This window comes from Ambystoma mexicanum, chromosome 6q (assembly GCF_040938575.1).
Source record: "Ambystoma mexicanum isolate Mex_15411 chromosome 6q, UKY_AmexF1_1, whole genome shotgun sequence".
Taxonomy (NCBI): domain Eukaryota; kingdom Metazoa; phylum Chordata; class Amphibia; order Caudata; family Ambystomatidae; genus Ambystoma; species Ambystoma mexicanum.
The window spans coordinates 20067397-20080967 of record NC_090937.1 but is presented as its reverse complement, the minus strand read 5'-3'; the positions used below and the strand labels follow the sequence as shown (position 1 = coordinate 20080967).

Genomic DNA, 13571 nt, shown 5'->3' with positions numbered 1-13571 from the left:
ACAATTTAGCCATCATGTATTGACCCGACTTCCTGGTCCGAGATAACAGGACACAGGTCTGCGGGACAACTCGCCAAGCGACACGGAATCCCGGTCTGTGGCGAATTGTTATCAGGCTGAGCTATATTTAACGAAGAATGTTGTGCCTGTTCATGTTATTGTGGGCTGCTCTTTCGTGTAGATTTTGATGCACATGTTTATCCAAACCCCAGTCTTACATCAGGAATGTAAGCTTGTTCCATGTTCATAGAATTTGTACCACAAGCTATGTCAATAACAGATGGTTCCAAAGCGTCGCTTGGATTTTTATTAGAAGCTGTAGAATTCCAGCGCCGCAGTTGGAGTCTTGTCTGGGGGTGAAGCGGCAGCTCCGCTCGTAATCCGCTAATCGGCCGCTGATTTTCAGATTGCAGGTGTTAAACGTTGGCCTTCCCCGACATCCTTCGTCTAGGTTGTCAATACAATACAAGCGGCACTTTTCTTATCGCAATTAGCAATTAGCAAATCGCCAGGCTCTTCGCTCACTCCGTGATCAAAGGATTTTCTCCAACAGTCTCCCCCGCAGGCTCCCAGAGACAAGTTTATGGCTACCGTTTTACGCTATAGTCTCGTGCTAATTCTCATGCGACATTCACTTAGCAATTATCTTGAAAGAAAGTGAGCGTAGTCTCGTGTCTGTGAAGGTGACGACGGAAAATCCCAAAAATGGAGGAGGCACCCCGATAACCCGGGCGGTGTCCTCCTCATAAGTCTCCCTCCTCCATAGGCTGGAGGGGAGGTGCCAGCAGAAGCGCGCCCAAAAGGGAAAAAGCCCGCGAAGGATGCAACAATGGAAAGGGGAGGGGCTACCCCCCTTTATAGTGAGCGGGCTTCCCACTGCAGGCAGCATCCAGCCTTGGCAGTGGAACGCCCGCCGGACAACGGAGGACTTCGTTTTTCCATTCCAGGAGCAGTGCAGGAAGGCTGTTTTTCGGGATGCTGTTCGAGTTCGGTGCCAGAAGAAGATGTGTTCCGGTTGGCAGGAGCTCGGGTTCCGGAAAAAAGAGACGTGTTAGCCGCAGCAACAAGGGTGCGTCGGGTAAGGGCATTAAAGGGGGGTGCGCCGGAACAAGGAAGTGGCGGGTACTTGGTTGAAAGTATTGCATAACGTTGGGGGATGTGGCTCGGGAAAACGTTTTGAAAGGGGTTAATGCGAGGTGTGCCCGCTGTTGATCCTTGCCACGGCCTGGCAGGTACACCGCTTAGAATGAAGAAAGAAGCACGGTTGACGGTAGGCCTCTTGAGAGGCACGCTGGTGGATACCGGGGTCGATTAAGCACGGGATGGGTGTCTTGGGGGTAATCTGTTATTTGCCCAGGGTCTGTTGTAAATTAATTAGGTAAGAGGTTATGTACACTTGAAACGTGGGAGGGGGGGTTTGTTTACCCCCCCCCATCGAGGTGCGCCGAATTCGGGCAGGAGGCGGCGAGGTCGAAAGCGGGGCATGCACGCAGGATGTTCATGCGTGTATTACATGGCCTTCGCGCGGCACATCGTATTTCAATACGCTATGGAGTTTGGATGGCGGGTAGAAGCCGCCGTTGGGGGTGCGCATGCTTAAGGTGTGCATGGAATAGTCAGGGGGGTTTTAAGGAAAGTTGGACGGATTTGTTACCGGAAACCGTTGCAGTATACGGTTGCTAATTTTGTGATAAGGCCGGCAGGATAGCTCACCGGCAACGTGCACGCCTTGCAAACAAGACGACAAGAAGCAGCATAGGTTAAATCGCCGGTCCGGCAAAGTTGATTTAAGGAGAGAAATGTTGGCTGCTGGGCATGGTCGAAGTACGCAAATAGGGGTGTACGCCGTCGGGGGTTCATTACTCTCGCAAAGAACGCATTCAAATTATTTTAGTAAGTTTGGATGCGCGAGTGGGGAGGTGCATCAGGCATATGTCTGTTTTTACTTTGGGAGACAGTTTATTGTTGGGGCCGGTAAAAGTATGCCGGAATGCGTGGCTAACTTTCCTCATGAAGGGTCCCAGCGGGATTTAGGAAGCGGTCACGGAGATGCGTTTCCATGCGATCCATAGTGCAAAGTGGATTTAAGGGGAGAAATGTTGGCTTCGAAGCAGGGACGACGTACTCAAACATGGGTGTACGCAGTTGTGGGTTTGTTACTTTTAAATGGGATGCATGAATATTGTTTGAGTAAGTTCAAGGAAACCACATGGGGGCGGATAGAGGTAATAGCATGGATTCAAGGAGGTGTCGGCTAGGGCTTGGTTGCTCTGTGGGTCACGGGGGTGATAAAGTGGCAAATGGAGGGTAGACGGACATTTGCAGTTGCTGACATACTGTTTACATCATGGTGCGAGGCACGCACAAATAATGCAGTTGCTTGGGGGGTGTTTCCCATGCACAGGGTAACAGGGCGCTTGCAATTGGCAAGCCAAGTGGGTAGGCGTTTTCTTTTTGTTAAATTTTGCGCCTCACGATACGCCACAAGATGGCATTGATAACACGCCTATGCACAAGGGTTTCAGGGCGCGTTTTTCTATGGTGATGTAACCTACTGGTTTTGGGCGGTGCAGCCATTATACATGTTTATGCTTGGGGGCGTTTGGCGGCTTTGCGTGTTGTTTGGGTGGGTATGTAGGAGACGCAGGAGTAATTTCAGAGTATGTGTCCAGGGCCTCCGCGCCTTACGTGTCTGAGCATATTATGAGTAATTTACTGAGCAGGGTTTTACAGGCAAGGTGGAGTGCGGGACCCGGCGGGATGCTTTATTTGTGAACAGACTGTGAAGTAGGAATAGGCCCATGCAGGGCCGCTGCGTAACATGTTTCCCTTCCATAGTTTGATGCAATCGAGTTGTTCACAGAGCGTTGTTTATTTGGTTGCGGCACGAGGAGGAAAGGGGCCGCATACAGCAGTTAGCTAGCTGGCAGGCGGTTGGGTGCACGCGAGGATTGGGCTTCGCGGCCATTTGGTGCAGTTCAAGTGCGGGCTAACCCGACTCAGAAATAAATGTTATAATCCGTCTGGGGGAAGTGGCTGGGGGGTGGTGTGCCACAAGTCTTATGGAAAGTTCAGGCATCACCTGGTGCAGTATTAGTGTATGTTGCCGATCAAGGGGCACAGCGAGTAGAGCGCTCGCTTTCACAGCCAGCAGAGCTTGCCAACGCAGGTTCGAATCCCGGCAGGGCCAAACTCAGCCTTTTCATCCTTCCGAGGCGATCAACGAGCACCACACACCGTGGGTAACGATAAGCAATGCGCAGATACCTGAGGGTTCACGCAAGTAGGAGGTGCGCGCGCATCCGGGAAAGGTGCAAATTCCAATGTTGTAGAATTAATACTATTTTATAAGGCTGTTTGGGGGTGAAGAGGATAACGGGGGTACCACGAGTTAGGCACAATATCAGGCTTTGCCTGGTGCATTAGCATCGGGTACACGAATTGGTTAAATACTTTTGGTGAAAACACCAGAGCAAACCAACTTGCCTATCAAGTGGGCGAGTTATGTGTGCGGCTCGGTTGGTTTTAGACCCACAACTTGTTACGTGGTTACAAGTGCGAATGCCAGTGGCAACATTTTTTCAAGAGAATGGGTTTCGCGCAGATACGCCACGGGGGTGCATTTCAGGCGTCCGGGGTGCATTTGGGTGGTGCGGATGGTAGTATGCTGCCCAGTCACATGGGTTGGTGTCAGGGCAGGGAGATGCTGGACGCAAATTATTAAATGCATAGCAAGCAACGCTCCCGCGCTTAGAAGCCTCTGGGTATTAAGCATGTTACAAATAATAAAGGAAATAAGGGGTCAGCTTAGCCCAAACGAGACTGCATTAAGTATAGAAGGGTTCGAAGCTATTAGCGAGTAAGCCAAGGTTTTGGTCATATTGTATTATGTAGGTGGGGAATTTGGTTGAAAATGCCAGGGGTCTAACACGAGCAGAGCCCTCTGGAAATAGGGATCCCACTAGCCGGGGGAAGACGGGGCTCCCAGGCATAACGCTGACATTACGGTGTAAGGAAATTGAATCAGTCAGGGGGGAGTGCTGGCTGCACAGCGATAATAAGGGATACGTTTAGAGCTTGAGTGGGGCTTGGTCTGGAGCAGCCTAACAGGAAAGGAAGTAAAGACAGAGCTGGAGGGGCGCTGAAGCGTGGAATGCTCTGTGAAAGTTGACTCATTCAAAGGCCAGATGACAGCTTTGGGGGGAATAACTCCACGGGCTAGGGGAGGGGCACTGTGGGTTAAGTGGTTAAGCCAGTTGGGTTAAGTATGAACAAGGGAGCAGGAGCAGAAATGAAGTCATCGGGCGGATGACACAGGGGCTAGAGGATGGCTAAAGCTATGACCGGGGGGGGTCATGTGTCCAACATTGACAAAGCTGCAATTGAAAAGAGGGAGGAAACACCGAAAGGTGGGCATTTTTTAATCTCCAAGAACCAATACAAAGGTTTTTCCCCGAAACTCGCAGTATCGAAAAGGGATTTGGCACCTTCACTTATTTATAATTTTCATCATGTTATATAGTGAAGTGGTGAGGTTTCTGGCTGCAATCCTAACAACCGCGGTTTGAAACCCGAGGCCAGCGTTGATTCATGGGGTTTTAAGGTGGTAAGCAAGGCACGCTATACGCTGTGAAAAGTTGGGGCGCATTCGAAAGACAGATGCCTATTTAGAAGGGAATAACGCAGCAGACCATTGAGGGGCCCCTGGGGGTACATTGGTTAAACTAGTTTGTTCAGAGGGGAACAAAGGAGCATGAGCAGAAATGAAGTCATCAGGCAGATGACGCGGGGACTAGCGAGATTGCTAAAGTTATGGCTGGGATGGTCATGTGTCCAGCATTACCAAAGATGCAAGGTAAAAGGGGCTAGGCATCATTCTCAGACCAGCGCCCCTTGGGAGCCTAAACGGCAGGGGCGTCTGGGGAGAACAACAAGGGCTCAGCTTCCCCAAGGAAACGGCACTCTCCCAGCCCACGAACACCTGCATGGGCAGGCAAGGCTCAGGCGCAAGGGTTGGGAGAGTTGGGCCTATGATGGACGGTTCGAGGGAAAGGGGGAAGCAGGTGTTGTACATGGAGCAATCGCCGCATCTTCCGAATTATTTCCACTAAGGTGTGCAGTGTGTTATGATATTGTGGTAAATAAAGCTGCAGCCTTTTTATGGGGGTTTGGCGAAGCATTCAGGGACATCGTTTGCATGGAAGCTGGGATCCTATGGGTGAGCAGGTCGGCAAGTCCAACCCAGCCGTCCAATCCTTAGCAGGGGCCGGGGGACGTCTGGTGGATAGTAGCCGGGGAATGGATAAGTCGCTATTATAGCTGGGGAGCTTTGGCCTTCATAAGGAACTGAAGAGAGGAAAGGGGTCTGGTTAAAGGTAAGGGGTTGGCCCAGCAGATCTCGGTCATGAATGGAGAGGAAGCTACTTTGTTGGAAGGTAGGTTTGGGTTCATGAGGCAGGCGGTACAGGTCACAAGGAGAAAGAGGAGAGGCTCCAATTGCTAAAACAAGGGGTTAAGCAAGACACTGGGGTCATGGTGGTCACGAGTTTCGGGGGTTATGAACCGGATCAGCAAGGCAAATCCGTCCTTCATCCTCCCGGGCTCAAGTTGCGGGGGAGCTTGTAGCCGAATAAAAGAGGGAGAGGAACCTACTGCGGGTACAGTATAATGAGCAAATGGGCCAGACAGCCGGGTGAAAAACAGGAGCCGGTGGAGGAGCCATTGCATAGCCGGAAGGGTCTTCACTCTTTTGGACCAGCGCCTTTTGGGAGCCTAAACGGCGGGGCGCCTGGGGTGTTAGCAATGAGGGCTCAGCTTCCCCCTCCCTCGGCCCAGGGACACCTGCAGGGGCAGGCGGGTCTCGGAATGTGAAAGGCTGGGGGAATGGTGCCTAGGATGGACGTTGGGAGGAAAGGGGGAGGAAGCAGGAAAGTACTGGCGGCACGGGGTGCCAGGGATGAAAGGGGCCAGCCGCAAGGGCTTAATCACAGGTTGCTGGGTGAGCAACAGAGGCCCTAAGTATTCAGCACCCAAACTCCTTCTGGTGTTGAGAAATGTGGTTCTCTCTACAGGGACTGGCAGGACAATTGGGATAAACAGAAGGCATTTGGTCAGAGATAATGCCTGGGGCAGAACGGAGGAGCGCGGATAAAGGGGGCAATGGCAAATTCTGCAGGGGCAGGGGCTTTGACCAGAATAGGCACGGCTTGATTAATCTAAATTCTCCAGACTAAATTTGTCACCACAGGGATTGGAGCTATTCTGACAGAACCTTGGCACTAAAATCCTAGAACGGAAGGTAGGAGGCAGGGGGGAGCCACGGTGGGCGGCAACCCACCGGTGGCGTGGCGGTGTTTGGGCAACCAAACACAAGAGACAGACTCCGGATGAGCCAGGAGAAAGCTGGAAGGGTCTTCGCTCTTCTCAGACCAGCGCCCCTTGGGAGCCTAAACGGCAGGGGCGTCTGGGGGGAACAACAAGGGCTCAGCTTCCCCCAAGGAAACGGCACTCTCCCTACCCACGAACACCTGCATGGGCAGGCGAGGCTCAGGCGCAAAGGGTTGGGAGAGTTGGGCCTATAATGGACTTTTGGAAGGAAAGGGGGAAGCAGGTTTTTGGACACGGAGCAGTCGCCGCATCTTCTGAGTTATTTCCACTAATGTGTGCAGTGTGGTATGATATTGTGGAAAATAAATCTGCGGCCTTTTTATGCCAAAAAACAAAGCAAGACTCATGTTACACTTTTCTGGGGGGGAAAAGAGGAATGAGTTATTGCGAGGTAATGGGTCCAAAATGGACGGATGCACGGGTTATGAAGGTGACGACGGAAAATCCCAAAAATGGAGGAGGCACCCCGATAACCCGGGCGGTGTCCTCCTCATAAGTCTCCCTCCTCCATAGGCTGGAGGGGAGGTGCCAGCAGGGGAAAAGCCCGCGAGACGGCACAGCGCGCCCAAAAGGGAAAAAGCCCGCAAAGGATGCAACAATGGAAAGGGGAGGGGCTACCCCCCTTTATAGTGAGCGGGCTTCCCACTGCAGGCAGCATCCAGCCTTGGCAGTGGAACGCCCGCCGGACAACGGAGGACTTCGTTTTCCACCCACCCACCCTACAAACAGGACAAGCAAGGAGGCCTGATCGTCGACGTCGCAGGACGACAGGCGGTGTGGCGGTGTTTGGGCAACCAAACACAAGAGACAGACTCCGGATGAGCCAGGAGAAAGCTGGAAGGGTCTTCGCTCTTCTCAGACCAGCGCCCCTTGGGAGCCTAAACGGCAGGGGCGTCTGGGGGGAACAACAAGGGCTCAGCTTCCCCCAAGGAAACGTCACTCTCCCCACCCACGAACACCTGCATGGGCAGGCGAGGCTCAGGCGCAAAGGGTTGGGAGAGTTGGGCCTATAATGGACTTTTGGAAGGAAAGGGGGAAGCAGGTTTTTGGACACGGAGCAGTCGCCGCATCTTCTGAGTTATTTCCACTAATGTGTGCAGTGTGGTATGATATTGTGGAAAATAAATCTGCGGCCTTTTTATGCCAAAAAACAAAGCAAGACTCATGTTACACTTTTCTGGGGGGGAAAAGAGGAATGAGTTATTGCGAGGTAATGGGTCCAAAATGGACGGATGCACGGGTTATCGTCCCGATCAGAGTAGAGAGCAGGCAAGCTAGCAGTCACTTGTGGTCCTCATCCAACACTCCATTAGGCTCGACACTGCAACATCACTGTAAATAACTTGTCGTCCACTTTCCGTACCGCTTTGGAATAGATGTTTTAAGTGGTTTCCCTGCAGTCAGGGGAGAAAGCCACACCTCCAGCCACTCCTCCAGGAATGGCAACAGTAAAGCGACTTGGTTACAGCTCGTAGTTCGCTATTCACTGTAGGTCACTTGCTGTCCACTTTCCGCTTGAGACTATAGGAAGTGCTGCTGGTATGCCACTCGGGAACAGAACTAAAGGTCCGGATTAAATGGGAGGCAGACTTGGGGGATCCTTTACAGACACTGAATGGTTTAGGGTAGCTCAATATCACAAGCAAGTGTCCAGGAATGCGAGACTACAATTGCTGCAACTGTACGTAACACATGGGGCCTATTTAACGCTGCAAACAATAGCGAAATTTAAAGCCACAGGGAGGCACGCTTGACCCAAATGTAACACTGTAAATGCGGGTATGCTCCATATGTTCTGGGAGTGCCCTACTGTTAGGAGGTTCTGGGAGGAGGTAGCCCGGAAGATGGAGGGAGCGGGGGTTCACTTGAATGTTCAATCCCCGGCTGCCTGTCTGCTTGGACTGTACCCGAGGAGAAAGACCAGAAAGTCGATGAGTAAACTGAAAGACATGGCCTACGTGTTGGATAAGCGGCGTATTTCTATGGCTTGGAAGTCGGCAGTTAGCCTGCTGGTTGCACTGTGTTGGAAGGATCTGCAAAAATTGACATTAGCAGAGATGGGGGTTTGGCAGCGAGCAACCATTGGACACCACCAGGACCTGGGAGGTGACATTGTGCAGTGGTACGAACTTATACAATCATTGTTCAAACCCCGAGACGAGGGCGGCGACAGTACCTCACAAATAACCTGTTATTTATGTGCCCCTTATGTTGTGTTTTATAACAGGTTATATTTATTAAGATGTTAAATGCTTGTCAAACTGCTAAGTCACAAATAAATGCTTCTGTTGTGCTGACAGCAGTTATTAGGAATATCATGTCTATGGATCCCTTGCTGTACTAAAGTCACTACAACAGTATTTTGGGTGCACCACTGCCATGGAAGTGATTTCAAGTGGAATTGATGTACAGTGTGGAGATTGGAAAGAAGCAGCATGAAAGAAATTGCCCCATTTTTAAAACTATTATTTTGTACTTTTCCTTTTGAGCGGAGTTGAACTGCCAGCTCTGGCCCCACCCCGGGCCTCATCGGATCCCCCTTTAAATTGTTTACACCACTGCCTAAGAGCGACTTTTAAACACAACGCTGTAAATGTGTCGGCTGAGAGTCAATGTCCCCAGGGTTGTTACTACATTTTGTATTGTTTGAATGAAAAAACTGACCTCAATAGTTTGACCCTTTTGAAGTTCGACCTGCTATTTTGTCTTTTTTTTTTTAAATTAAATGTATTATGTGGGTCCCAATCCACTCCCCCTGCTCATTCTAGCGTTCCCTTGTCATTTTCCCCCTTTTTGTCTTGGCTGAAACCTGGCAATGCCAGCTGGCCAAAATATTCCTGTGGCGTGTGGGCCTTCGGATTCCCTAAGGATGCAGCTATAGTTTGACTTGCTGTTTCCGTCCGTAGAACATTAAGTGAGTCAGGTTTTCGCCTGACCCCAACATGACACACACAGATTGGATGAATATGCCTTTCATTCTTTTTATACCACTACCTCTCAATCCTCCTCTCTACGGACCCCTTCCCCTTTTAGGTTTTTGTCTAGACCTCCAGACTGGGCCTTTATGTGCATATTTTAAAATGCCCACTTTCTCGTGTTGCTCTCCAAATGTTTCAGATTTAGGCTGCTATAATACTTTATCATTGATTCTACTGGCCATGGAAGTTGACTTTCGAAATATCTGGAGGACCACATGATGAGTAACCCTATACTAGAGTAAATCTCACCTTCTAGAAGTATGAGTCTTAATCGAATTCCCAGATTATAATAGTCTGCTGCTACAGCAATGGTCTCCAACCTCCTTATATTTCGGATTAGGACCCCCCTGATTCTTTACCATTGTCTAGGTTTGCTAGGGGTGATGAGAGTTGTAGTCTGAACCATCTGGAAACCCAAAGGTTATAGACCCCTGGACTGCAGTCTGTTACTTTCCTATCAGTATTTTGAAGGGAACATACAGCAGTAAGTCTGTTTTCTCCCTTATTGCTGACACACTATCACTCACTAATGAAGTAAAATACCTTTACACTTCCTTAGGGTGTCCGTTTTTACTACATCAACATTACAGAAAATCAACACTCCCTTTTCCAAGGTGGTGGTGCCCAGTAGGACACCTGTAGCATGTTTTGCCTAACATTTGCAGATCAGCAATATTTTATTGTTGCAACAGAGTATTTGGTTTAAGGTGGATCAAAAGAGAATACTATATTATATCTACCTCACATTTAAACCCATCGTCAAATATTTAGTAAGCATATTTTCTCAGTCATTTGAAGCTCATACAAGTAACAATGATACCAGTATAGTATATTAGCATACAATTTAACTGATCTTTACTGACCAGCCCATTACTAAGGTCATTATGCTCACACAATATAATTTTTACAATGAATGTGATTTATTTAAAAGTCCTACTAATCGACTTTTACTTGCCTTGTTTCTGTTTAGTACAAAGGAAGCGACAGTGATGAAGACCTTTTTGGTGATTATGACAGCTTTGCCAATGATTCCTTGTTAGCTCAGGTGGATGACATTGAAGCTGGGTGGAAACAGTCCTCAAATAACCACACTGGTACTGCCAAATCGAAAGTCGATGCAGGACTAGTATTTAGGGACCCTCTACAAATGGTCAAGAGCACTGTTGAAATTGAAGGAAACCAAAGTGTTTTGAAAAGCAAGGACATTGACCCCTTGAATTTCCCCACTACCCCAAAGGACACAGCCCAGGAGAAGGGAGATCCCTTCATAGATGATTTGCAGTGCTCGCAGGGTTTTTTTTGTGAAGAAACGGGCCAACCTTGTAATGTGGAATCTAAGAAAGATGTTAATACGAAAGGGGCACACTACCCGATATTTGCATGTGATGAGAAAACCGAAGTGGCAACATCCTTTCAGGATATGGCACCTAGAAACGGATGGAGAGAACCTTTATCAGAAAGCTCAGGATCTCATAAGAACCGTAGAAAGAGCTTAAAAGACCACCTCAAAAATACCCTTGCTGGAAATGCTAAAGTACAGACACCGAAGGTTTCCAGGACGAAGTGGCTCAAAGATGCTATATTGTCAGAGGAGATAGATGTTGCCAAGAAAACCATTGAGGCTTCTTTGGATGTGGATCTGGGACCTTTTTACGGCTTACCAAGCAAAGTGAGAGAGCTAATTTCCCAGCTGCGTGGAATAAAGACCCTTTATGGTAATTTTTAACCTTGTGTGCTTTTGATTAGAACAGTTTTACATATAATTAATCTATTATTTACTAAAATGTATGTGTTTCAGTTCCAGACCTTTGTTATAGTTGCAAAACAACAATGAATACATGTTTTGTCAAATCTTTTTTTGAAAGATTTAGAAACTTATGCAATCATAAAGGTAAATGCTGTATTTTCCATTTTCAGTGCCCAGATCATCGGTATTACTTTTGAAGTAATCAAACATTGTTCATAACCAGCTGGATGAACCTATTCAATATTTCCTTCCCTTTCAATTCCCTCTTTCCTCTCCAACCTTCCTTTTGTAAAGGATTCATAAAGTGCAGCGATAGATCTCTTCACCAAAGACCCTACAGTGAGTTAGTATTTAAAGTTTCAAATCACCAAAAATAGCTGCAAGTGGACACCTGCACTTCATGAGCAAGATAAAAAACCATTAGTTACCCCTTTGAGAAAATACTCCACATTTCAACCTGCCATTGATATTGAGCCCCAGGCCTCCCTTTGTATAAAGCCGCCAATATTTGTTTAGCTGCTAACAGCTGAGAATTTTCACTCTTTTGCCCTTTGACTGTAAAACTGTAAATGATTCTGTCTAGGGATCTTAGTAGTACCATTCCGTGGTTCATGGCTCTCGCAATTCCCAGCATGGTTTTGATTGGCATAGTACCTTTTCATAATATCCGTTTGTGGGCAGGTCAGTCTATAAATCGTTGTACCACCATGACATCACTCCGCAACACTGAGCCAATTGTTATACAACTCTGAGCACTGATTAGTGTAATACCAGCAATGCCTGAATATGCTAATTCCCAATGAGCATTAATAAGGCTGCTTCTGAATTGCTCTCCGCTTTGATGCACTTTGTTGGGCGTACAATTCTTGCCTCCACTTCTATGTGCAGACATTTGAGGTTTTCTTGTATGTCATTAGAAAATCGTACACTCGACTATAAGATCCTTGTTCGAAGGAGAAGTGTTGTACCACTTCATCACAGGCTGCTTGTGACAGCGTACAACATTGTACATGGATTGGAGGAGATGGTATCGGTTTTAAAAAAATGCGATTTGTGTCTCTTTTGGATTGAAGCCTTTATCACATTGCTCAAAGTTGTTAATTTTGCTATTCAAATGTGTTAATGTTAATTGGTCTTATACTGCGCACTGCTGCCACTTGCCTGGTCTCTTGATGCTCTGGCGTATCTGAAAGGGAAGGAAGGTTAGGGCAAGCTTTGTTAGTGGGATTGAGAGCGAAAGCGCAAGGATCTTTTGTGTGCTGTTGGTAGCTTCAGTTCAGAGAAACTGGTTACTTTGTGCTGGTTTGCATTGTTGGTTGTAAAGTTTTGTTTGATTTTTTTGGTGTGAGTGGTTTCTGTGGGTGGCTAAGTTTCTTGTTTGGAGTTGCGTGTGCTGCGTAGTGGTTTGTGATGGCCGTATGTTTTGTTGCGGTAGAGGTATGTAGTATGTTCTGTGTTTCAGGTTGAGTAATCAGAAAGTTTGAGGGTTGTTACTGAATTCGAGGGCATTTGCATCTCCTTCATCTAAATTCTCCACATTTGCAGCCCCCGGACGATAACTAAATTCAGCACATTAATAGCTTTCAAAGAGTTCGGTGTGTGGCTGGCATAATCTTATTTGAAATAGCCTCATGGGAATCGTATATGTAAGGATCAAAGGATCGCTACCGTTACTTTTGGTGGTTATGATTCCCTGTTGGGTTTGAGCTGTAAAACCAAGAATCAACCATTAAGTTCTTTAAAAAACATCCCATACAGATCTATTCTATAAGTCCTTTAAACGGAGTAAATTATATGAGGTTAAAATGACACACAACATTGGAGACCTCAAGTTCCATAATGCTCTAGGTACTGGTATGAGGAAGAGGAGCTCAGAGGAGCAGAACTGTAGTGTGCAGTCTAGTGGTTCTAATGAGCCCCACCTGAGTGGGACTTTTAAAATGTAAAGCCCCTTCAGGTGCAGGCCATTAGAAGTAGACAGCAGCAGAAAGCAGAAGACGCCAGAACCGCCCCCGTGATTGCAGCGGGATGCAGTGCTGAGAGAATTGTAGAAGTTGGGACCTTGAAGTGCAAAGGACGCACAGTGGGAAGCGGTACTGCTGCAGGCTGTTCCGTAGGAGGATGAAGCTTTCGTTCTCTGGCATCCTACTCGGGTGCTTGGCATTCACCAGAGTGTGTAAGGAGCTAGACTCCCTTTTCCGATTGCGCGGGCCGCAGGAATGTGACCAGAGCTGTCAGACACCCAGGACCTGACACAAGAAGAAAGCAAGGTGGCAGCCGGTCAAACCGACGCGCAGAGAATGACCGGTGAGTTGTCCTTCATTAGGTGACCGCGGGGTGCTCCGTGATTCCCACTACGAGCATTTCTTTTGAATATCGAACAGATGAATTGAAGCAACTTTGGCATGACTGTCGTGTTGAGAGAAAGTGAAAGGAGAAAGATTGTTACCATTATTGCC

The 13571-nt window shown here is 48.1% G+C and overlaps 1 protein-coding gene across 4 annotated transcripts in view; it reads left to right on the top strand.

Annotated features, from left to right (window-relative positions):
• Positions 1 to 13571, top strand: part of HELQ (helicase, POLQ like) — a 938511-nt gene that overhangs the window by 26964 nt on the left and 897976 nt on the right. For 3 of the 4 annotated variants that reach the window (XM_069630384.1, XM_069630383.1, XM_069630385.1), the window contains exon 2: positions 10336 to 11080. The exons of the other annotated variant lie outside the window; for it this stretch is intronic. In XM_069630384.1, the coding sequence (XP_069486485.1) occupies positions 10336 to 11080 (745 nt within the window). The remainder of the gene's footprint in view (positions 1 to 10335; positions 11081 to 13571) is intronic. 4 annotated transcript variants of the gene reach the window in all.